The sequence below is a fragment of the Bos indicus x Bos taurus genome, chromosome 3 (genome assembly GCF_003369695.1).
Source record: "Bos indicus x Bos taurus breed Angus x Brahman F1 hybrid chromosome 3, Bos_hybrid_MaternalHap_v2.0, whole genome shotgun sequence".
NCBI classification, from domain to species: Eukaryota; Metazoa; Chordata; class Mammalia; order Artiodactyla; family Bovidae; genus Bos; species Bos indicus x Bos taurus.
In genome coordinates, this window is record NC_040078.1 from 19,681,082 (window position 1) to 19,704,465 (window position 23,384).

A 23,384-nucleotide genomic window follows, 5' to 3' on the forward strand; every position below is an offset into this window, starting at 1 on the left:
CCTCCCTGTCCATCACCAACAGCTGGAGTCTACCCAAACCCATGTCCATTGAGTCAGTGATGCCACCCAACCATCTCATCCTCTGTCGTCCCCTTCTCCTCCTGCCCTCAATCTTTCCCAGCATCAGGGTCTTTTCAAATGAGTCAGTCTTTGCATCAGGTGGCCAAAGTACTGGAGCTTCAGCTTCAACATCAGTCCTTCCAACGAACACTCAGGGCTGATCTTTAGGGTGGACTGGTTGGATCTCCTTGCAGTCCAAGGGACTCTCAAGAGTCTTCTCCAACACCACAATTCAAAAGCATCAATTCTTTGGTGCTCAGCTTTCTTTATAGTCCAACTCTCACATCCATACATGACTACTGGAAAAACCGTAGCCTGGACTAGATGGACCTCTGTTGACAAAGTAATGTCTCTGCTTTTTAATATGCTGTCTAGGTTGGTCATAACTTTCCTTCCAAGGAATAAGCGTCTTTTAATTTCATGGCTGCAGTCTCCATCTGCAGTGATTTTGGAGCCCCCAAAAACAAAAGGTCAGCCACTGTTTCCACTGTTTCCCCATTTATTTGCCATGAAGTGATGGGACCGGGTGCTATGATCTTAGTTTTCTGAATGTTGAGCTTTAAGCCAACTTTTTCACTCTCCTCTTTCACAAGGCTCTTTAGTTGTTCTTCACATTCTGCCATAAGAGTGGTGTCAGCTGCATATCTGAGGTTATTGATATATCTCCTGGCAATCTTGATTTCCAGCTTGTACTTCTTCCAGCCCAGCGTTTCTCATGATGTACTCTGCATATAAGTTAAATAAGCAGGGTGACAATATACAGCCTTGATGAACTCCTTTTCCTGTTTGGAACCAGTCTGTTGTTCCATGTCCAGTTCTAACTGTTGCTTCCTGACCTGCATACAGGTTTCTCAAGAGGCAGGTCAGGTGGTCTGGTATTCCCATCTCTTTCAGAATTTTCCACAGTTTATTATGATCCACACAGTCAAAGGCTTTGACATAGTCAATAAAGCAGAAATAGATGTTTTTTCTGGAACTCTCCTGCTTTTTTGATGATCCAGTGGATGTTAGCCATTTGATCTCTGGTTCCTCTGCCTTTTCTAAAACCAGCTTGAACACCTGGAAGTTCATGGTTCACGTATTGCTGAAGCCTGGCTTGGAGAATTTTGAGCATTTAGCTGTCCAGATTAATCAGTATGGGAAACAATCTTTGGTAAATGCAAAGCAGTTTTTTGTATATACTGTTGGGATTTGCCTCATTGTTTGACATCAAATGATGATGTAAAGTTCAAGAGAGTGAATATTTTGCATGTTCAGTTAAAAGTGTGCTGTCTGTTACAGGTTGACACATTGATTGACCTGATTTATGCAGAATTAATAAGCTATTCAGATAGTATAGCTTTAGTATGCTGCACATGATACTGGCAGCCTGGGAGTTCATAGATGGACTTGGGACCCAGCAGTTTTGAAACGTGTATGTGGAGTTTAAGGAATTTGTTTTCCAGATGCAACCCCCATCCAACTAAATTTTTTCTTCACCTTGTACGCTTGACAGCTGAAAAGACCATAACATGGGAGTAATAATGGGTCAAAATTTACAAAATAAAGTACTGTTTTGGTGTGGGAGTTGTCACAAGGCTATGTGGAAGTGACTTTAACTATGTGGGATATTGAGGTTTTTTTAATGAATTGAATATCCATTAAAATGGATTTGTTCAGCCATTTACATTAATGAACATTTAAATCCAACAGATGACATTTCAGGTGACAACATGAATGAATAAAAGTCAATGCTGTTGGGAAAAAAAAAAAAAAAAACTGGTTTTTCCAGTAGTCATGTGCGGTTGTGAGAGTTGGACCATAAAGAAGGCTGAGTGCTGAAGAATTGATGCTTTTGAGCTGTGGTGTTGGAGAAGACTCTTGAGAGTCCCTTTGACTGCATGGAGCTCAAACCAGTCAGTCCTAAAGGAAATTAACCCTGAATATTCTTTGGAAGGACTGATGCTGAAGCTGAAGCTCCAATACTTTGGCCACCTGATGCAAAGAGTGAACTGATTGGAAAAGACCCTGATACTGGGAAAGACTGAGGGCAGAAGGAGAAGGGAGCGGCACAGGGAGGATGAGAGGGTTAGATAGCATCACCCACTCAGTGGACATGAATGTGAGGAAACTCCGGGAGACAGTGAAGGACAGGGAAGCCTGGAGTGCTGCAGTCCATAGGGTCGAAGAGTCCGACACGACTTAGCGATTGAACAATAACAGAAAGGTTTCTATTGACAACGGAATGAAAAACGTACGGGAGCAGAGGGAAACTGACCTCTTCTAAATGAAAATTTATTGATTCCCAAATTCTGTCCGTGGGGTAAAGGGCTCCTGGTGTCTTATCATTCCACAGCCCGGATAAACTTGCTTACTGGGGCGGGGAGCTTGGGGTGGCCTCAACGCAGGAGTGGGCGGGGCTGAAGAGTTGAGAAGGCCATGAAATTAAAAGACGCTTGCTCCTTGGAAGAAGTTATGACTAACCTAGACCGCATATTAAAAACCAGAGACATTACTTTACCAACAAATCTCCGTCTAGTCAAAGCCATGGTTTTTCCCGTAGTCATGTATGGATGTGAGAACTGAACTATAAAGAAAGCTGAGCGCGGAAGAATTGATGCTTTTGAATTGTGGTGTTGGAGAAGGCTCTTGAGAGTCTCTTGGACTGCAAGGAGATCCAACCAGTCTATCCTAAAGGAAATCAGTCCTGAATATTCATTGGAAGGACTGATGTTGAAGCTGAAACTCGAATACCTTGGCCACCTGATGAGAAGAACTGACTCATCTGAAAGACCCTGATGCTGGGAATGATTAAAGGCGGGAGGAGAAGGGGACAGCAGAAGATGAGATGGTTGGATGGCATCAGTGACTCAATGGAACTGAGTTTGAGTAAGCTCCGGGAGTTAGTGATGGACAGGGAAGCCTGGCGTGCTGCAGTCCATGGGGTCACAAAGAGTCGGACGCAACTGAACTGAACTGAACTGAGGGGACTGTACTGGGAACTTCTCGACGCTCTGCTACTTCTGTCTGTAGACGACCGGCTTCCGCCGTCCGCCCGCAGGTAGTGGTATCGAGCGCCGAGCCTAGAGAACGGCGCTGGGTGAGGGGCTTGGTGGTGGCAGCGCAGTCTCCATAGGCGTTATGAGTTTGGCTGGGGGCCGCGCCCCCCGGAAGACCGCGGGGAACCGGCTCTCTGGGCTTCTGGAAGCAGAGGAGGAAGATGAGTTCTACCAGACGACTTATGGGGGTTTCACTGAGGCAAGAGCCGGGCCCAGGAAGAGGGAGGGAATAAAGCTAAAAGGAGTCCTGACGGAGAGAGAAACCTCGGACAAAGAAGGGGGCGGGGGAGAGGAGTGCTGGTAGCTGGTACTGGAGATGGGGTGGGCGAGATGGGGGGGATAAACTGGAGTCCTAGCAGGGGGAGCCCTGAATGGTGTTGGAGGGGTCAGGAATGGAGTAGTTGTCCGAAGGACCCCAGACTGTGGCTGAAAACTACTATTTCCTTAACTGCATCTCAGCGCTTCTGACGTCTAGCATACGCCAGGCACATCCTAGTCACGCGGTGTATATTCGTTGGCCTACTGCCTGGTTATTCACCTGAACTGTAGAAAAGAATCTCTCAGAAAAAAAGATAGAGGGACTTAGCCAACTCCTTTTTTCAGCTTTCATGTATCGTTGTAAATGTTTTCTTAGATAACTGTTTCTTGACTGTCCTGAAAAGTGACCCCATGTATGTCCTTCATAGAACATATTTTAGTTTGTAGTTAGATATATTTTGTTTATACCTTCCAATAGACTGTAAGTTCTGTAAGGTTAGAGATGATCTGTTCTGTTCAACAGTGTACATCCGAGTGCCTAGTCCAATGACTGGATTGAGTTGACACTAGTTAAATTTGTATTGATTGAATCTGTCCATTTTTTAAATGTGTCAAGTGTCTAAAGCAAGCCAAGCACTGTGATAGGCGCTGAGGAAACAGAGTATTAAAAACACCACCTTATCCTTACATTGTCCAGACTCCAGTGGGTGACCTAGCTGAGTTAACAGTCAGTTAAAATATCGTGTGGTAAGGAGAAAAGTGTTAAGCATAGGGTGCTATGGTAGCACTTGGGAGACAAAGTTGTTTGGGATGGGCATCCCTGGGAAACGTGATGTTTAAGCTGAGGACAGTTTGAAAAGTGAGCCTTGGCTGGATGGAGAGCAGTAGGACTGGAAGCAGGGAGAGAATGACCATTAGTCCTGGAAGAGGGTGGGGCGGAATATGTAAAGGCACTGAAAGCCTGCTCTGGGACCTGCACAGCTGCTCTCATACTCCAAACCAGGAAGGAGAAGAATAGAGGGAGTAGGCCTGGGCCCATTCTTGTAGGGTGTTGTGAGCCATGTTAAGTTTTATTCTTCACTCAGAGGACTGAGAAGATTATTTCATGGTCAGATTTGTGTTTTAGAAAGATCACTCTATAATGAGGAAAATGGTAGGAGGAGGCAGTGAGAGTAGAGAAACATGAACAGGAGGAGTCAAGAGAAACTAAGGAATTAGAATCCACAGGACTTGGTGACTGATTAGGAATCATTACTTAACACAGCCATAACCAATTAGTTTAAAATAGAACCTTCTCATCTCTCCTCCAAAGGCCATTTTCCTATTCCTGTCATTTTACGAGTCGTTATTTAATATGTACCCTTCATGCTTCCAAAAAGGATTTAAGAAGGCTTATGATATAAACAAAAAGTAGGAACAGTAAAAATAGAGACAGATGAGAAGTAATTGTACCAGGAGCCTCTGCTAAAATGGTAATAACAGTTGATATTAAATTTAGCTGTGAGTTTCCTGGCAGCCAAATCCTGAATTTCTTTTTTTGTAAGAAAGAAGCATTTAAGTTCTTTAAGAGAGATATACTTATTCAGCATTAAGTCCTAAGGAGAATTACATCCTTGTAAATAAAATAGCAGGGGTTTGGTAGATGATGTAAAAGCATTCTTTTAACTAGTCATGTCTCTTAATGACCCTCGATAAAAGCCAAAGGAATGATAATAAATCCGTAACTTAGTGAAAGCATTTCAGTTGGGCACTAAGCTAATATGTAGTTGAACTGCTACCCTCTGGTGATATGATTTAATACCAGGTCAGGGCTGAGGGGATTAATGTGTTCTCAGGCTGTCTTTCACAAACATTAGTTGGGAGGAAATGATGGTCACCAATACAAGACTGAATACTGGCTGCCTTGGCTTGTCAACTGTGTTATTTGCTTGCTTTGGCACCAAGTGCACCAAGAGTAACCCGTCAGTCTCGTCAGTGATTGAAGAGAAAGGCACATGTTTGAGGTGCTGCCCTGCTCAGTTAACTCCCCTCCTCCCAAGCATTTTTTTTTCCTCTCTCTTTTCCTGTGTGGCTGCTGTTTTAGCCCAAACTCAGGCTTAGGCTCTACTACATGTTTTCTACTCCAGTCCATCCCACCACCTCCAGAACTTTCTGAAACACTCCTTGTATGTAGCTTTCCTCTCCTCCCAAATCTTCAGTGCCTTCCCATTATACATGGTGTGAAGTGAAAGTCGCTCAGTTGTGTCTGACTCTTTGCAACAACATGCGTTATACAGCCTGCCAGGCTCCTCTGTCTGTGGAATTCTCCAGGCCAGAATATTAGAGTGGGTAGCCATTCCCTTCTCCAAGGGATCTTCCCAACCCAGGGATCGAACACAGGTCTCCCGCATTGCAGGTGGATTCTTTACCGTCTGAGCATGGTAGTAGGACCCAACTCTTTTTCTGTCCCAACTCACCTGAGGAATGAGACATATTTCTCAGTAACTTTGGCTTACTTCAGCGGTGATTATCAGTGCTGGAGCAAGTAAGAGGGAGAGAATTGAGAATCACTGTCCTGCAAGATAAGATCATAAGTTTAAAAGTTAAATGTCATTAAGTCATGACATTTACATTTGTCTGTATATCGAATCCCTGGAGAAGGAAATGGCAACCCACTTCAGTATTCTTGCCTGGAAAATTCCATGGGCAGAGGAAACTGGCCAGCTTCAGTCCATGGGGTCACAAAGAGTTGGACACGACTGAGCTCTTAGATTGAATGCAACCTTCTTTTCAAATCTTGTAGCCCTATAGGGCATTCAGTTAATGCTGGAAGAAGGCTGTGATGGAGCCTAGGAAGTCTCCTAGGAAAGGCAGTCACCTAGGAAGACTTCTTGCCAGAGACAAACCTGCTTTGCTTAGGTCTAAATCCTTATTCCGTAAACATGCTGTACACATTCTTGCTTCTGCACCTTTGTTCCTGTCATTTGCTCTGCCTGGAATTCCCTCTTCCCTCTTGGCTGTCTAAATACTAGCAGTATTTTAAACCATGGCTCAAGTCCTCTTCATTCTTTAAAGTCTGAAGCAGAGTTTAGTAAACTACAACCTGCTGGCTGAATCTAACCCACTATCTGTGTTAATCTGGTCCTTTGCAGAAAAAGTTTGCCAACCCTTGGTCTAAAGGAATAAAGTCTAACATTTAGACTTTTCCAGGCCATCAGTCCATTGCAGGTGTGCCTTCCTCTGATCACTTATAACATTTTATTGCCATTTGGTAGTTTATATGTTGCCCTGTATTAAAACTTCCATTTATAATGATGTCTTTTCCTATACTTGACTGTGAGACCCTGAAGGTGGAGACCAAACCATATCCTTTTGTACCCCAGCACTTAACACAGTGTGCTTCAGGTAAAGGGCAGTCAGTTAACGTTGGAAAGGGTGGTGCTGGAGCCAAAGACCATCAGCCCTTCTTGCCTGAGGAAAATGAAAGGTTAGGCTGGGAAGGAGAGTGGGGCAGCCCTTATCAATAGGCAAAGGGATTCTGTTCCTCCTAGAGGGGCATTAATAACTGCTGCCAGTGAGAACGGCATCTCCCTATGTCCTCAGGAATCAGGAGATGATGAGTATCAAGGGGACCAGTCAGACACAGAGGATGAGGTGGACTCTGACTTTGACATCGACGAAGGGGATGAACCATCCAGTGATGGAGAAGCAGAAGAGCCAAGAAGGAAGCGCCGAGTAGTCACCAAAGCATATAAGGTGCAGGGGAGGCCTGGTTTTCTTGGACTTCCTTAATTTGTATTCTCCCTTTCATCAGGTCCCATTATGCCCCACACCAATCCCACTTCCTGCTATGCTGGTTTTCTCTTCCTAAGGTCTTCATTGTCTCCCAATATCTTCCCTTCCCTGGTATCTGATTTCACTCTGTCCCCAGGAGCCTCTCAAGAGCTTGAGGCCTCGAAAGGTCAGCACCCCAGCTGGTAGCTCTCAGAAGACCCGAGAAGAGAAGGCACTGCTTCCATTAGAACTACAGGATGATGGCACTGACAGTGAGTGAGGATGTTTGGGTCAATAGAGAAAGATGAAGTATGATGATAAAATACTGTATTCATATTAAGTTTACTGAAGTTGATAACTTTACTATGAGCATGTAGGAATAATTCTAATTAGGAAATATACACCGAGTATTTAGGGAAGAGAGCTATGATGTTGATGTGCATAACTTAACTCTCAGATTATTCAGAAAATACGCACACACAGATTGCAAATAGGGCAAAATGTTAACAGAGGATTTGGCAAAGGATTCATGGGTGTTCTTTGTACTATTCTTAACTTTTTCGTAAGTTTGAAATGATTTCCAAATAAAAAGCTTTAAAATTAAATTCAGAGAAGGTAGACATGAGTTCAAAGATTTATCCCTCTATGATTTCCTTCCCAGGTCGGAAGTCCATGCGTCAATCTACAGCTGAGCACACACGACAAACATTCCTTCGGGTACAGGAGAGGCAGGGCCAGTCACGGCGACGGAAGGGGCCCCACTGTGAGCGGCCACTCACCCAGGAGGAGCTGCTCAGGGAGGCCAAGATCACAGAGGAGCTCAACTTACGTTCACTGGGTCAGTCTTTGGTTTTGAGAACAGTGGGTAGAGGGGCTGAGAAGCACAAGAAAAAGTTAGATCTAGAGGCCCCAAAGAATTGGACAGATGGAGATTTGGGACAAGAGAAATCAGATGAAAGATAGGGGGAGAGAAAGTGATTAGGAGCAAGGAAGTAGGCAGTAATGAGGGCTCTGAAGAACAAGTTATATTAAAGTGCTTTGGTATAAAGTAGGAATCGTATGGAAAGGAGTTCAGATTCTAACTCCGCTGTTCAATTGCTATAAGACTGCAGGCAAATTACTTACAACCTGCTTGCATCTTTCTTTCCTTGTTCACAAAATGTGATGAGATGATAATACTACTTTAATGATCATGAGAATTAGAAATTCAGTAGAATCAGTCTGTTCATGAGATACATTGCTTTAAGGTAAAAATTCTGTAAGGTCTTTTCAGTTTATGTGCTGTTGGGCACACAGTCCTGTATGGGAACAAACAGTACAAAAGCATACATTTCTTTAAGGGACGGTGAGCATTCTCAGATCATGAGAGACGAATGAGGGAGCAGCAGATTTCACTCTCTGCATCATGTGCTCACTCTGGACCATATGTACATTGAGTAAAATAACAGGTGAAATCTCTACAATATTTGATTTGCTATCTCTCTCTGAATCTTTTTTTCATCAAACACATATAATTGAATGTGCATAACCCAAATACAGTTCTACTGTGATGTGGAAAATTGTTTACCCAGAATATCTGGGACCCAAATCATTTTAGTATGATGGTATCCTTGGTATCCTTAGGACTTCCTTGGTGGCTCAGACGGTTATGCGTCTGCCTACAATGTGGGAGACCTGGGTTCAATCCCTGGGTCAGGAAGATCTCTTGGAGAAGGAAATGGCAACCCACTCCAGTATTCTTGCCTGGAAAATCCCCTGGACGGAGGAGCCTGGTAGGCTACAGTCCATGGGGTTGAAAAGAGTTGGACACGACTGAGTGACTTCACTTTCACTTAATTCATTTTAGTTTAATGGTATCAGTAGTTTTGAAATGTAGATACCTACACTCCAGAAAGTTCGCTGGTGGTCTAGTGGTTAGGACTCAGCGGTCTCACTGCCTTGCCTGGGTTCTATTCCCAGTCAGTGAAGCACATCTTTGGGGCTTCCCTGATAGCTCAGTTGGTAAAGAATCTGCCTGCAGTGCAGGAAACCTGGGTTCAATTCCTGTGTTGGGAATATCTGCTGGAGAAGGGATAGGCTACCCACTCCAGTATTCTTGGGCATCCCTGGTGGCTCACCTGGTAAAGAATCCACCTGCAATGTGGGAGACCTGGGTTTGATCCCTGGGTTGGGAAGATCCCCTGGAGAAGGGAAAGGCTACCCACTCCAGTATTCTGGCCTGGAGAATTCCATGGACTGTGTAGTCCATGCAGTCACAAAACAGTTGGACATGACTGAGTGACTTTCACTTTCACTCCAAAAGACCACAAAAGATTTAATTAATTTTCAACATTTTCAGGGTGTATTGTCGTGACTTTTAAAAAAATATTTCTATTTGGCTGTGGTGGGTCTTCGTTCTGCCCTCAGGCTCTGTCTCATTGCCGAGAGCAGAGGTTCTTCTTCATTGTTTAGGGTGGCTTCTTGTGTGGAACACAGGCTCTAGGGCATGAGGGCTCAGTATCTGTGCTTCATGGGCTTAGTTGCTCCATGGCATGGGGAATCTTCCTGGACCAGGATCGAACTACTGTTCTCTGCCTCAACAGAACAGATTCGTTATTTATGTGTTTTTAATTGAATGATAATTACAGTGTTGTATTGGTTTCTGTCATACATCAACATGGATCAGCCGTAGGTATATATATGTCCCCTTCCTCTTGAGCCTCCCTCCCATCCCATCCCACCCTTCGAGGTTGTCATAGAGCCCCAGTTTGAGTTCCCTGAATCATACAGCAAATTCCCACTGGTTATCTATTTTACATATGGTACTGGAGAAGGAAATGGCAACCCACTCCAGCGTTCTTGCCTGGAGAATCCCAGGGACGGGGAAGCCTGGTGGGCTGCCGTCTATGGGGTTGCACAGAGTCAGACACGACTGAAGCGACTTCGCAGCCGCAGCAGTGGTAGTGTATATGTTTCCGTGCTACTTTCTCCATTCATCCCACCCTCTCCTTCTTACCACCCCCATGTCCATAAGTCTGTTCTCTATGTCTGCATCTCTACTGCTGCCCTGAAAATAGGTTCATCAGTACTACTTTCTAGATTCCATATGCATGCGTTAATATACGATATTTATTTTTCTCTTTCTGACTGACTTCACTCTGTGTAATAGGCTCTAGGTTCACTCATCTTATTAGCACTGACTCAAACTAGTTCCTTTTTATGGCTGAGTAATATTTCATTGTATATATGTACCACAGCTTCCTTATCCATTCATCTGTTGTTGGACATCTAGGTTACTTCCATGTCCTAGTTATTGTAAATAGTGCTGGCAGGCAGATTCTTAACCACTGGACCAACAGGGAAGTCCAGCTGTCATGACTTTAAAAAAAAATTATTATTATATTGGCTTTAAAATGGGAAATATACTCTTTATCTGTATAATGGCAATGCCGTGCTTTAAAACAGTGGTTATCTCTTTTTTTTAAACAGTGGTTATCTCTTAAAACATATAAATGGCTGAGAAATATCACAAATAATGAGGTGACTTGATGTCACTATAATTATAATCTGCTGATGGTTTCAGGCCACTGTAAAGAGAGTGATTCCCAGGCTTCTGACATAGGAGATCCTGGTGGCGCATGTTTGGCAGGAGAATTGAACATGTTGGATTTGAGATGTCTGTGAGCAGTTCATGCAGTGCTGAGAAATCAGATAAACACACAAATCTTGTGCTTGAACAAGATATCTGGGCTAGAAATACTAATTTGGAAGTTTTTGAATGTGGATGGTAATTGACACTGGAGTGGATGAGATCACTCAGGGAGAAAACATAGAGGAAGAAGGGAAGGCAGAGGCTCAAGAAGGTCCTGCAGACACTAAAAAGTAATGGTCTCCTACAAGAGGAGGAGCTTAGGAAAGGATCTGAGGGAAGGCCAGAGAGTGGGAAATGCCAGGAAAGTTTGTCTTAAGAACTCTAAGGAAAGAGAATGTTTTGGGGCAGTAGCTGCTCAGTCTTGCTGAGATGCCAGTGAAGAGAACTGAGAAGTGTCTGTTGATTTTGGTGACATGGGAGTCAGAAATTACCTTAGGGAGCATTTTTGGGGGAGCAAGCCATTGGGAAGTTGTTGGGAAGCCAAACCTTTAAAATTTGGCCATGAAGGGTAGGAGAGGAACAGTAGGGGGTCTGGGGTCAAGACAGGGTTTGTCCCTGTTCTCTTTTATTCAAAGATTGGAGAGTATGTATTTTTGGTGAGATGTAACAAAGAATTTTAAGACAGAAAAGAAAGGATCATTAATAGTGTAGGGTTTTGGAGAAGTGGGAGTCAGGGTGGGAGCTAGGGCACGGGTAGAAGATTGGCCTAAGTTAAGAGGGAGGAAGTAAGGGTGGCTCATAGCTATAGGGTTGTAAATCCAGAGCAGGCCAGTATAATGGTTCTCATCTGATGTTTTTTAGGGACTGTCATTTGTCAGGTGTTGGGGATAGAGTTGGAAGCTTGAGAGTGAAGACTGAAATTGTTGTGGAGATAGGATCATCTGCTGGTGTTGGCAGGTCTTCTGAAGTTTGGGAATATGAATTTCTGGTGGTTTCATTCTACCTGTTGTGTAACTTTTTTCCAGTACTGCTCTTCGTTCCAGGTTTGGGCGAAAGAGTTCAGATTGATAAGAGAATGACTGATGAAGAGAAAAGGAAGGCTGGAAGGAGTGATAGAATGCAGAGATTTTCAGGTACTTGAAGTACTGAAGAACTAGAAGAACAGAGGTATCTAGGGTAATGGAGCAAAGAGAGCTGAAGCGTGGGGCTCCACAAGACCCAGGCACATCCTGCCCGGGGTGTGGGAGAATAAGCAGCCTCCACCAGAGGGCTGCAGGGAGTAGTGGCCTCTACGGATGACAGGTTTCCTGTAAGGCAAGTTTTGGAAGGTATGCTGAGTGAGAAACTTGACGAAATAGATGAGTTGGCTGATTATAGAGCAGAGGTTACAGAGGGTACAGGAAAGTGTTGAGAGAAGAGTTGAAAGGTTGGCTCAAGGGAAAGCAATATTACCATCCGGAATTCAAGTGTAAAGGAGATTAAATCACTGGGGAAGGTGAAGGGGTCAGGGGAGTAGGTATCCAAAGGACTCTTCTGGTCATACTTTATCTAGAGCAGTGGTCCCCAACCTTTTTGGCATCAAAGACCAATTTTGTGGAAGATAATTTTTCCACGAACCAGGGTGAGGGGGATGTTTCAGGATGATTCGAGCGCATTACATTTATTGTGCACTTCATTTCTAATCTAATGTTGCTACTGATTTGACAGAAGGTACCAGTCCTCGGCCCAGCGGTTGGAGACCCTTGCCCTGGAGAATTGTGTTCAGAGTACCCACATTTAAGGGGGACAGAGGGACCAGGAATATTTGATCTGTGTATACATTAACAAATCTTTATTGAATTCCTGTCATGTGTGGAATGCTGCGTGACCCTCATGATGTATAGGTAACATGAGGCACAGTCACTGCCCTTAGGAGACGTGTGTACCAACAATGAACCGCCACAGAGCAGTGTCACCGGGGCCAGAGAGGGCGACTGGCGAGCTAGAGAGGAGGGCCTGAAAGAAGGACAGTTACTCAGCTCAGCTCACTGTTGCCTGTGAGAATGCAGATACAAAGTTGCCAGATTTTCTTCTTAGTTTTTCAAAAGGGCCCAGAAACCTCTGTATTTGAATGTAATTTCCTGACTTTTAAATGTCAGCAACTAATTCAGATTTTTCTTTAAAACACTATGCAAATCAAGCAGGACACATAAGGGGGCTGCTATCTTGCAGCCTCTGCCATAGATCATGGTAAGTACAGGAACAGAAGGGTGTTTTTGGCACAGGTGGCAAAGGAGGGAGTGACTCAGAACCATGTTGTATGAGGAATGGTTCAGTAGAAGGGGTACTGTGATCAGCCTGAAGAGAGATGAGCACTAATTTCAACTATTAAAGGACTGTCAAGTGGAAGACAGGTTAGATTTATGTTCCTTTTGGCCTTAAAAGGTGAAACAGTATCAACAGGAAGTATATTTCAGCTCACAGTGGGAAAGAAGGGGGCTTCCCTGGTGGCTCAGTGGTAAAGAATCCACCTGGCAACGCAGGAGACATGGGTCCAATCCCTGGTCCGGGAAGATCCTAAATGCTGCAGAGCAACTAAACCTATGCACCACAACTACTGAGCCTGTGCTCCAGAGCCCAGGAACCACACTGCTGAGCCCAGGAGCCACAACTACTGAAGCCCTTGTGCCTAGACCCAGTGCTCCACAACACCAGAAGCCACCACAAGGTGATGCCCACACAGCGCAACTGGAGAGTAGCCCACACTCGCTGCAACTAGAGGAAAGTCCATGCATCAGCGAAGATCCAGTGCAGCCAAAAACAAATAACTCAGTAAATAAATAAATAATTTTTAAAACGTAGGAAAGAACTGTAATCACTAGGGAATCCTAAAGAGGCAGTGTGCTGCCTTAGATAGATAGGAGCAAGTTGACAGAACAGTAACGAGAGGTTAGAGGAAATGAGCAGGCTCCTCGCCAAAGGATCCCCTCCAGCTCTGAAGTCCTACTGTTCGGAGCCAGTGAGGAATCGAGTGAACCTAAGAAATGATGAGCAGGGTGTATGTCAAGAGGGGCAAGCAGAAAGCTTAGGAAATGGGAGATGCTTGAGGGCTTTAGAGGACTTTGCTAATTGGCTTGGGTGAGCAGTGACTAGACAGCCAGGAGGGTAATTAAGAGACTATAGGACAGGACTGGGGTTTGGGAAGTGGGGAACTGACCATCCGCTCATTCCTTCCTGAAGAGACATATGAGCGGCTCGAGGCTGACAAAAAGAAGCAGGTCCACAAGAAGCGGAAGTGCCCTGGGCCCATAATCACCTACCATTCGGTGACCGTGCCACTGGTTGGGGAGCCAGGCCCTAAAGAAGAGAATGTCGATGTAGAAGGGTGAGTGAGTGAATCTCGGGGAAGAGAGTGCAGTGTCTCCCTTCTGAATTCAGCTTGTGTTCCCTTAGCCCCATTTCACTTGCTCTCCTCACACAGCTCTCCTAACACTTGCATATCTTTCAGATCCTTTTCCCATCAGCTCCGATTTTTCTTATAGTCTCTCTCTCCTGTTTTTCCATCCAGCCCTGCTTTGTTTGTCCTGTCTGTCACTTAATAGATTCTCTCGGACTGTTGCCATCCACTGCCGCCTGCTCTTTCTTCAGTTCTCTGATCTCTTTCTTTACCTGTTGTCTTCACCTCTCAGCTCTTTGTGTTTTTCTCTGTCTTTTCCCTCAGACTTGATCCCGCTCCCATGGCTTCTGCATTGGCTGCCCGTGCTGGGACTGGACCCGTCATCCCTCCTGCTCGCTGCTCACGTACCTTCATCACTTTTAGTGACGATGCCACATTTGAGGAATGGTTTCCTCAAGGGCGGCCCCCAAAGATCCCCGTTCGGGAGGTCTGCCCGGTGACCCATCGGCCAGCCCTATATCGGGACCCTGTTACAGACATACCCTACGCCACTGCTCGAGCCTTCAAGATCATCCGTGAGGCCTACAAGAAGTACATCACTGCCCACGGACTGCCGCCCACCGCCTCAGCCCTAGGCCCTGGCCCACCACCTCCTGAGCCCCTCCCTGGCTCTGGGCCCCGAGCCTTGCGCCAGAAAATTGTCATCAAATGAAGGGATGTCTGGTCCTTAGAAACCTCTTTCCTGTCCTAACTTAAGGTTCTTAAGCTGGGGCTCTTAAGAAGCCCTGCTTCTCCCCTTTGTCATCGGTGATCTTTGCCCAGCTCGTCTCTGTATTTCTTTCACATCTTTCCCCCTAGTTCCTACAGGTTTGTGTTTTTTAATCTAATAAAATAGAAAGATCCCTTTTGTCTGGTGTCCAATCTAGGGTTGGGAGCAAAAAGTATTTGTGAATGAGTTTTATATTTGTTTAATAGCTTTTATTATGAGTCATCCTTTTTATTCTTTATTTTTTTAAGGGTTTTTTTGGGGGGCCACACCATATGGCTTGTAGGATCTTAGTTCCCCAACCAAGGATCAGCCCTGGGCCCTCAGCAGTGAAAGCGCCTAGTCCTAACCACTGGACCACCAGGGAACTTCCAGAGTTTCCCTTTTTAAATTGTAAAATATTAATTCCTCTAACAGTTTATAAACACCTTAAAATTAGACACCAAAACAAAATCCTTGTACTCACCTCTATATCTCCTTATAGTCACTGCTTTGAATATAGCAGGCACTAAATATTGGGTTGGCCAAAAATTTGGTTCAGGTTTTCTGTACGATACCATGGAAAAACCCAAACAGACTTTTAGGCCAATCCAGTAAGTATTAATAGGAACTGTGATTCGTAGAAGTCCAGTTTCTGGGACTCAGGCTTGGAGGAAGGGGAGGAGGTGCCATGGCTGTTAGCGGCCACTAGAGGCTCTCAGGGCTGGGCAGGGTATGGGGGCTGTGTATATGTGATCTCCCACTACCCCCCACCTGGCCAGAGCTAAAATAATAAAATGCTGAGCTCACTGTTCCCCCACCCTCTCCCTCGGCACCGGCTCCTCCTGCTGCCCAGACGGTGCTCCAGAACAGACAGACCAACCAACAGCAGGGGAGGTGAGAAGGGAGGTGGCGACCAGGACTGGTAGGTGGGGAAGGCAGGGGGCTTGTGGATCAGAGTCTGGTGGGAGATGGGAGGAGAAGAAGGGCTCCTACTGGGAATGATGTGGAGTGTGTCTGCCTCTCTGTCACTCTGTTTCTGTCGCTGTCTGTCCTCTCCCTTAACTTACGTTGTCAATGTACGTATCTCACACATTTTCTCAGTCTTTCATATTCAGCATGGTGTGTATGTGCGGCTTAAAAGATCATGCAAGTTTAATCCTCTCACTGGTTTTAGAGAAAGTATCCCATTTAGAAAGCATTTCCCACCCATTAGACTGGTGTCGCCTTCCCGTCCAAAGCCAGGGACACATTGTGTGAACTCAGTACCTTCTCCTAATGCTGCGCCACCCCTCCCCCAGTCTGGATGTCTCCCAGGTCCTCTGAGCTCTCACTTTCCCTCAGGATTTAGGATTTTAGCAAACATAATGAGATCTTGATCCCTCACAATGAAAGGAAATGAGGGTGGAGTAAGAGCACTATCTATCCCCCCCCCACAAATCCTCCTTGGTTTCTTAAGCCAGGTTAGGAATAACTGGATTAGGGGGAAGAGAGGCGGAATTTCCCTGAAGCTCTCTGCCTGGCCCCCTTCCTTGCATTAGGAATTGGGCTTGGGGCCAGCTGTGATGGCAGGGCTCCTGGCAGCTGTGCTAGGGCAAGAGGCACCAACAGGCGAGGTTAAAGGGAGGGGTACTGCCAGGGTTTCTGATACAATGGGGAGAGGGATTCACTCTGCATACCTGGGATCCCCATCCAGAGTGGCTGGAAGCTGTGGAAGCGGGAAGGAGGCTCCAGTTCTAACTAAACAACCCAACCTTCCCCCATTTTCCCACGGCCAGCTAGATCTCTATCCGCCAAGGCAACCAGCTTATTTATTGTTCTGCCCCACTGGCTTGTCTGTTTCCCTTCTGTGTCCATGTACATCTTGCCATTGTCCAACCACTCTCTCCCTATAACCCAGGCTCCGTGAGTGCCACACAGTGGGGAGGGGGTGGGGGCCATCATGTCATCGTATCAAAAGGAACTGGAAAAATACAGAGACATAGATGAAGATGAGATCCTAAAGACCTTGAGCCCTGAGGAGCTAGAACAGCTGGACTGCGAACTACAGGAGATGGACCCTGAGGTAGGGGCTCCCACACAGGGGATCGGGCAATCCCGAGGCAGTAGGAAAGGTGTGGGGCCCTGGGGGACTGAGACCAGGGTGATCTACAGGGCTTAGAGTCCTAAGAAGCTCAGGGGAACAGTGTCTGGAGATGCTTTAGAGAGACCTGGAGGTGCCCCAGGCCAGAGGGGGGCCCTGACTCGCTCTCTAAAACTCATCCCTAAGAACATGCTCCTGCCAGCTGGACTAAGACAACGTGACCAGACAAAGAAGAGCCCAACGGGGCCGCTGGACCGAGAGGCCCTCTTGCAGTACCTGGAACAGCAGGCACTAGAGGTCAAAGAGCGTGATGACTTGGTGCCCTTCACAGGCGAGAAGAAGGGTATGGGATCTCTAACATCCATGCCTCCTAGAACCCAGTGGTGGTCTCTCACATGTCCCCGTTCCAGCTTTCTTCTCACTTGCCCACTCCTAACTGCCAGGAAATCAGCTGCCTACACCTGCATGCCAACTTACACTCCAGCTCTTAGAAGTGATCAAGGGGACCCAGGAGTCCTGAGCTTGTAGAGGACTCAGGTTTTACAGTGGCTCCTAGTGACCCAGCATTCTACCTCCTGGAGAAGGAAAGGAAGCTGGAAGCCAGGATCTTAGGAGAAATGACCTCGACCTGAACCATCCTCATCTCCCCATCAGGGAAACCCTACATCCAGCCCAAGAGAGAAATTCCAGTGGAGGAGCAGGTCACTCTGGAGCCTGAGCTGGAGGAGGCGCTGGCCCACGCCACAGATGCTGAGATGTGTGACATTGCAGGTGGGCAGCTGTGGCCAGTTGAGTTGGGAGGATCTGGGGCAAAGGTCGTGAACATGGCATGGGACTAGTGGGATGTGGATGTTTTGAGAAACCCTCAGATAGTGGTTTTTAATTTTTGTCTATATGTGTACACTCATTTTTAAATTTAGTAAGTTAACATCTCAAGGGCGATTTTACAGGGATTATAAAACAAAACTATTTTGGCTGCAAACAGCAGGGTCTGACAGACCCCCTCACCCTGTGGTGGCTCCTTAGGGACCTTCCCTTCACCCTGTCTCAATGTTTTGAAAACCACTGCCTTACACAGCTTAATGGAAGGGACCCCTGGGACCAAAAGTGGAAACCTCTTTGGAAGAGGTCAGGCTTCAAAAATGCAATAGATCCAGAATGAGGTGGGTGGGGGGCCTGGAACAAGCACGTTTTCCTCATTCCCTGTGCCCTCCTCTGCCTACTCTCTCCAGCAATTCTGGGCATGTACACACTGATGAGCAACAAGCAGTACTATGATGCGATCTGCAGCGGAGAAATCTGCAACACCGAAGGCATTAGCAGTGAGTGTGTTTGGGAGCATGGCGCCCAGGGCTCCTGGCAGGTGTCCCGAAGTCTGAGCAAAGGTAGCAAAGGGTGAAACGAGGCAGTCAGGGAGCAGACATAATGCATACGTGATGAGAGAATGAATGGGGAGGAGACTGTGGGGGACATGTTGGGGTTTCCTTCCTCCCCTCACCCACCAGGTGTGGTGCAGCCTGACAAGTACAAGCCAGTGCCAGATGAGCCCCCAAATCCCACCAACATCGAGGAGATACTGAAGAGTGTTCGAAGCAACGACAAGGAGGTAGAGGAGGTGAACCTCAATAATATCCAGGTGTGATATCTGACCCCATCCTCTAAGCAGTAACACTGGCCTAACTCTGCTGTCTTGTGAGTTCCCTGGCTCACCCTCTCCTATTCCCCTTTGATAGGACATCCCGATACCCATGCTAACTGAGCTGTGTGAGGCCATGAAGACAAATACCCATGTCCGGAGCTTCAGCCTGGTGGCCACAAGGAGTGGTGACCCCGTTGCCAATGTAAGGCTAGCTGGCATCCCTCACCCTCTCCCTGGACATGCTTCCCTGGCAGGGCTGTCAGAAAGGGTTGCGCTGGGGGTGCTATTCCCATCGACTCTCTTAGGGGAGACCTGCTGGAGACTCCTCCCCTCAGTCCTTTGACTCACAGCTGGGAAATCCTGATTGTCTTCCTAAAGCACCAAACCCTCTCAACCACCCCCAACTCCACTGCACACGTCACCCCACGGCTTTCCCCACTACCTACCCTCCCTCTGCCTCCCTGGAGCCCCACACCCAGCTCAAGGACTCTTCTCAAAGAGCTGTCTCCCTCTCGCTCCTGTTCTTTCTCTCCTCAGTCATCTGTGAAACTGTACCCTAACCCTAATCCAAGTCCCTACTACCCAGGCGGTGGCTGACATGTTGCGTGAGAATCGTAGCCTCCAGAGCCTGAACATCGAATCCAACTTCATTAGCAGCACAGGGCTTATGGCTGTGCTGAAGGCAGTTCGGGAGAACGCCACACTCACTGAGCTCCGAGTAGACAACCAGGTCAGCCTTCCCTTACCCTAGTCTTTGCAGTCAGCTAACCCTCACTGATCCTCTTCCCTGGGGCAGCCATAGACAGGATCTCATCTGATCTTGTTTGAACTCTCCCTCTTCTTATGAGGGGAGCCAAGGCAGCACCTCTTATCACTCATTACGGAGAATGAGTCTCTTTAACCTCCCAAAGGGTTGGTGGTCTGAGATGGTGAACAATCCAGACGAGGGGTGCTGACGGCTTCCATCTCGCCCTCCTCCAGCGCCAGTGGCCTGGTGACGCGGTGGAGATGGAGATGGCCACCGTGCTTGAACAGTGTCCCTCCATTGTCCGCTTTGGCTACCACTTTACACAGCAGGGGCCACGCGCTCGGGCCGCCCAGGCCATGACCCGGAACAATGAACTGCGTGAGTAGCTGCAGATATGGTGCGTGGGGGAGAAGGCAAGGAGCTGCAGAAGCTGGTGGATGCCCCTGAATGCTAACTTAGTGACTAGCAGCCGGGTGCTGCCAAAGTGACATTCACAGAAGTTCAAATACCATAGGTGACCTGAAAGTAGACAGCAAAACTCCTCTGCCCAAGTATACCAGTAGAGAGGCAAAGGGAAGGTAGTCACAGCCATTGGGGCCATGTGTTTTTATTTGCCCTGTTGTCTCTTATTTTAACATGGCGGGGAGGAGCATGCTTGGTGACCTAAGACATTACCTCTTTATGAGTCTGGCCAAGGAACTAGAAAGGAGAAGAACACCTTTGCAGGAGGCAAGAGATGGGATAATGACTTGTGTTTACTCTTCTTCCTTTACAGGTCGCCAGCAAAAGAAGAGATAACACTACCTTTCCCTTTACCAACTAAGGCTCGGAGCCCTGAAAGCTTAAATCATCTGTCCCCCCTTTCCTGTAAATAAAGGCCCTACTGTCCACTCTGCCTGCCTCCTTCCTTGGGCTTTGGAGTGGAAATCTTGGCGCTAAACCCCAAGGGTTACTGCCAATTCATCAGGGGATTATTTATACTCTGGGGATCAGCAGGCAGGGAGGTTCAAATTACCAGGAGGAGGTGGGGGGAGCTCCCTCCCTTGGTGTTCCCCATAACCCTGCCAATGCCTTTAGTCTCTTCTACTTTCACAGGGTGGCTGTTTCCAGACATGTCCAACCCCTCCTTGCCGACCAGTGCCTACCCACAACCCTCATGTTATTGGAAGGAGGCAAGGACTTTGAGTGGAGGTGGAGAAGAAAGCAGAAAACAAGAAGGGCAAAAACCTCCTTCTGACAGACTTATTAATAGGGCACCAGGCTGCATGCAGCTGACGCTTGGCATGACTGTGGGAGAAAGTGGGGGAGGGTTAGAAGTGTGGGGAGCTGTGTACCTTGCAGAGAAGAATTGGCTGGGCTGAGAATGAACAGATCTGAAATCCTGAAACAAGGAACCAGAGTCAGGGAAAGCTGGGCTCCCAGCGCCTGCTGTAGTTTATTTGTGAAATGAATGGGGAAAGAGGATGTCAGTCCAAGGGGAGATCAGGGGGTTCCTCCTCATCAGAGTCAAACTCAACATTTTCATCTTTTATCCATCGACCTCGTCCATCTGGGATCCATCCAGAGCTGGAAACACCAGAAAACAGAACTGGTCAGGAAAAGAAGTTTATTAAATTAATAAAAGCATGTGTGTGAGTGCTCTGTCATGTCCAACTCTGTGACCCCATGGACTGTAGCCTGCCAGGCTCCTATGTCCATGGGATTTCCCAGGCAAGAATACTGGAATGGGTTGCCGTTTCCTTCTCCAGGGGAATCTTCCCAACTCAGGTCGAACCTGCCTCTTGTGCATTATAGGAGGATTCTTTACTGCCGAGCCTCCTGGGAAGCCCCAATAGTTCTTTCTATCTAACTGTAATTAATTTCATGAACTATTTGAAAAAAAGTTACATATGTAAGGAGTCTTTGTGCATGCATGCATGTGTGCTAAGTTGCTTCAGGAGGAACCGACTCTGTGACCCTGTGGAGTATAGCCCGCCAGGATTCTCCAGGTAAGAATACTGGAGTGGGTTGCCATGCCCTCCTCCAGGGGATCTTCCTGACCCAGAAATCGAACCTGCATCTCCTGCACCGGCAGGTGGTTTCTTTACCACTGCGCCACCTGGGAAGCCCCATGGGGATAAGTAAAAACACTTGAGAAGCTCTGAAACAAGGAGGGTCAGAGAGAAAAGGGAAAAACTGAGGAAAAATTCTGCATACTCACCTTCGAAGGGTGAGGTAATGATCCAGGGCCCGTCTTCTTGTGGGGCTCATAGGTGCGGGGGATGAGACAGTGGCTGACTCCTTGGTCTGTGAACCAGCCTCAGGCTCAGGTTCTCTACTGATCTTCCCACCTTGGGGTTCAACCTCTGGGGGTGGCAAAGGGGGGCGAGAGACAGAGGGACGAGGGGCTTCTGGTCTGGACAGAGAAGAATCGAAGTCTGTAAAAGCAGTAAAGGAAAGGGCCTAATCTCCTGTGACTCCCAACTCCTTATAGAAGTGCTTCTCAATTCTGTGTTCCTCAAGATATTAGTAAGTGTTCTGCATAAAAAAAATTTTGAAATCTAGTAAATTTAGGAAAGTCTAAATTAATCTTTTAGGGTTTTTTTTTTATCTTACGATTTTGTAGAACACTTAAAATACACTAATTTTTAATCAAATAGGATTACAAAGCACTTTTTTAGTTACAAAAATCTTTTTCCTGAAATACAAGTTAACACCCCCAGAACGCTTAGTATTTCTCAGATTACAATTAGGAAAATAATCACTTTAGAGCTATCTCTTGTCCCTCCCTACCTCTGGCTTTCCCATCCCACTGACCTGTACTTCCGGCGGCAGCAACTGTTGTAGTGAGGAGCTCTGTGCAGAGCACTCTGAGTGATAAGTCGAGTCTGGGTTAAGAGAGGAGCCTGGCATGGAGACAGAAGACAGAGTCAGAGCCTTCAGAGCCAGAAACAAGCCAAAGTCCTTCAAGCCTAAGGTGTGCAGCACGTCCTGCCTGGAACACAACTTCCCCTTACCTCTGCTGTGGTCTCTTCTCTCCTGAGTTCATTATGCTGTCTTGGATTCTGCTCTGTGCCCTTTCCTGGCGGCTTCTTGCCATAGAAAAGCTGCAGGCCTGAGGAGAGAGGGGAAGAGGATTAAAAGCAGGGCACCAAGGGTGGTCTGAAGAGATTTTAAGGGTTTACACTCTATCGTCTGTCTTTTCCCAAACTTACTGGACAGATGTTTTTTGCCTGCACGGTGGGCAGTCAACATGGCCAGAGTGTCCAGGACAGGTCGGTGGGGACAGATGGCACAAGCAAAGCTGGGGAGTAGGAAAGATAATTGGTCCCTGGGGAGTGGAGTCTTGGTCATAGGTCCCACCCCGTCCAAGCATTCATTTCCAAAGCCCAACTCCCAAGTCTCCCAGTCTCCACCACCCACAATCCCTGTTACTCCCAGCCAAAGAATTCTAGATACTCCCGCTCTCCTCCTTAATAACAAAAGTTCTTGAGCCGCTAACTTCAAAACCCTTAAACTTGATCCACTCTTCGCTCTCACCGTCCATCCCGTAGCATCAATGCCTCATCCTCTGGAATGTAACTGGCAAGCAGGTCCCCGACTCTTCGTTTCTGCAGGGGACAGGGGAAGAAGTCCGGACGGGATCAGCTGGATATGAGGGAGGGATAAAAGGGAAATGATAGAGGAGAGGACTCAAAGGGAATAGACCATGGGAGAACACACATCTGCGGCGAAGAAGGGGTCACCACCACCTCTAGTCTTTTGGTTCTCTCCACCCCGCCCCCCAGTTGTTGCCACAGCAACAAAACAGCTCCTTTACAGCCTTCAGAGGGCAGGTGAAGCTGCTTCGGACGCACTCCTCTCCGCCTACTTTGAGCACATTGAGTTGACTCCAATCGTCTCCTTCCCTCTTGAAAGACATCAAGACTGTGAGTCCCAGAAATCAAAAACTCTATCCAGCCGCCTTCGCCACTCCTTTCAGGCCACCGTAGCGGGAGTGGGTCGTCTCCGTTCCTTCCGGTCTCTTTCCGGCTGGCCCCCTGACTTCCGGGGATGTGGTTCCACGAATGCACTGCGCGATCCCGGAAGCCAGCTTCTAGCCGGCAGAGGGGGACTGCATTTCTTATGGTTCCC

General features: G+C 47.0%; 3 protein-coding genes across 7 annotated transcripts; 2 read left to right on the top strand and 1 right to left on the bottom strand.

Annotated features, from left to right (window-relative positions):
* The first annotated feature begins 3,102 nt into the window (after positions 1-3,102).
* On the top strand, positions 3,103-14,963 carry VPS72 (vacuolar protein sorting 72 homolog). Its single transcript, XM_027533899.1, has 6 exons — positions 3,103-3,297; positions 6,939-7,091; positions 7,267-7,381; positions 7,771-7,947; positions 13,900-14,044; positions 14,381-14,963. The coding sequence occupies exons 1-6, from the start codon at positions 3,181-3,183 to the stop codon at positions 14,766-14,768; spliced, it is 1,095 nt and encodes a 364-aa protein (XP_027389700.1). The 5' UTR covers positions 3,103-3,180; the 3' UTR covers positions 14,769-14,963.
* An 8-nt stretch (positions 14,964-14,971) lies between these two features.
* On the top strand, positions 14,972-20,164 carry TMOD4 (tropomodulin 4). Of its 2 annotated transcripts, none has more exons than XM_027533905.1 (10): positions 14,972-15,726; positions 16,702-16,866; positions 17,071-17,227; positions 17,539-17,655; positions 18,117-18,206; positions 18,390-18,520; positions 18,618-18,725; positions 19,110-19,253; positions 19,505-19,649; positions 20,047-20,164. In XM_027533905.1, the coding sequence occupies exons 2-10, from the start codon at positions 16,744-16,746 to the stop codon at positions 20,067-20,069; spliced, it is 1,038 nt and encodes a 345-aa protein (XP_027389706.1). In that variant the 5' UTR covers positions 14,972-15,726; positions 16,702-16,743; the 3' UTR covers positions 20,070-20,164. The 2 variants fall into 2 exon arrangements, with proteins under 2 accessions (XP_027389706.1, XP_027389715.1); XM_027533914.1 differs by having other exon boundaries at positions 15,605-15,698.
* Positions 20,165-20,671: 507 nt separating this feature from the next.
* On the bottom strand, positions 20,672-23,375 carry LOC113887083 (sodium channel modifier 1). 4 transcript variants are annotated; one of them, XM_027533934.1, is made up of 7 exons: positions 23,122-23,375; positions 22,791-22,861; positions 22,466-22,554; positions 22,268-22,365; positions 22,068-22,156; positions 21,472-21,666; positions 20,672-20,837 (listed from the first exon to the last, which is right to left on the bottom strand). In XM_027533934.1, exons 1-7 carry the CDS (start codon positions 23,170-23,172, stop codon positions 20,738-20,740), a joined length of 693 nt encoding a protein of 230 aa, XP_027389735.1. In that variant the 5' UTR covers positions 23,173-23,375; the 3' UTR covers positions 20,672-20,737. The 4 variants fall into 4 exon arrangements, with proteins under 4 accessions (XP_027389735.1, XP_027389726.1, XP_027389743.1 ...); XM_027533925.1 differs by having other exon boundaries at positions 23,071-23,304; XM_027533942.1 differs by having other exon boundaries at positions 22,791-22,898; positions 23,122-23,302.
* Positions 23,376-23,384: the final 9 nt, after the last annotated feature.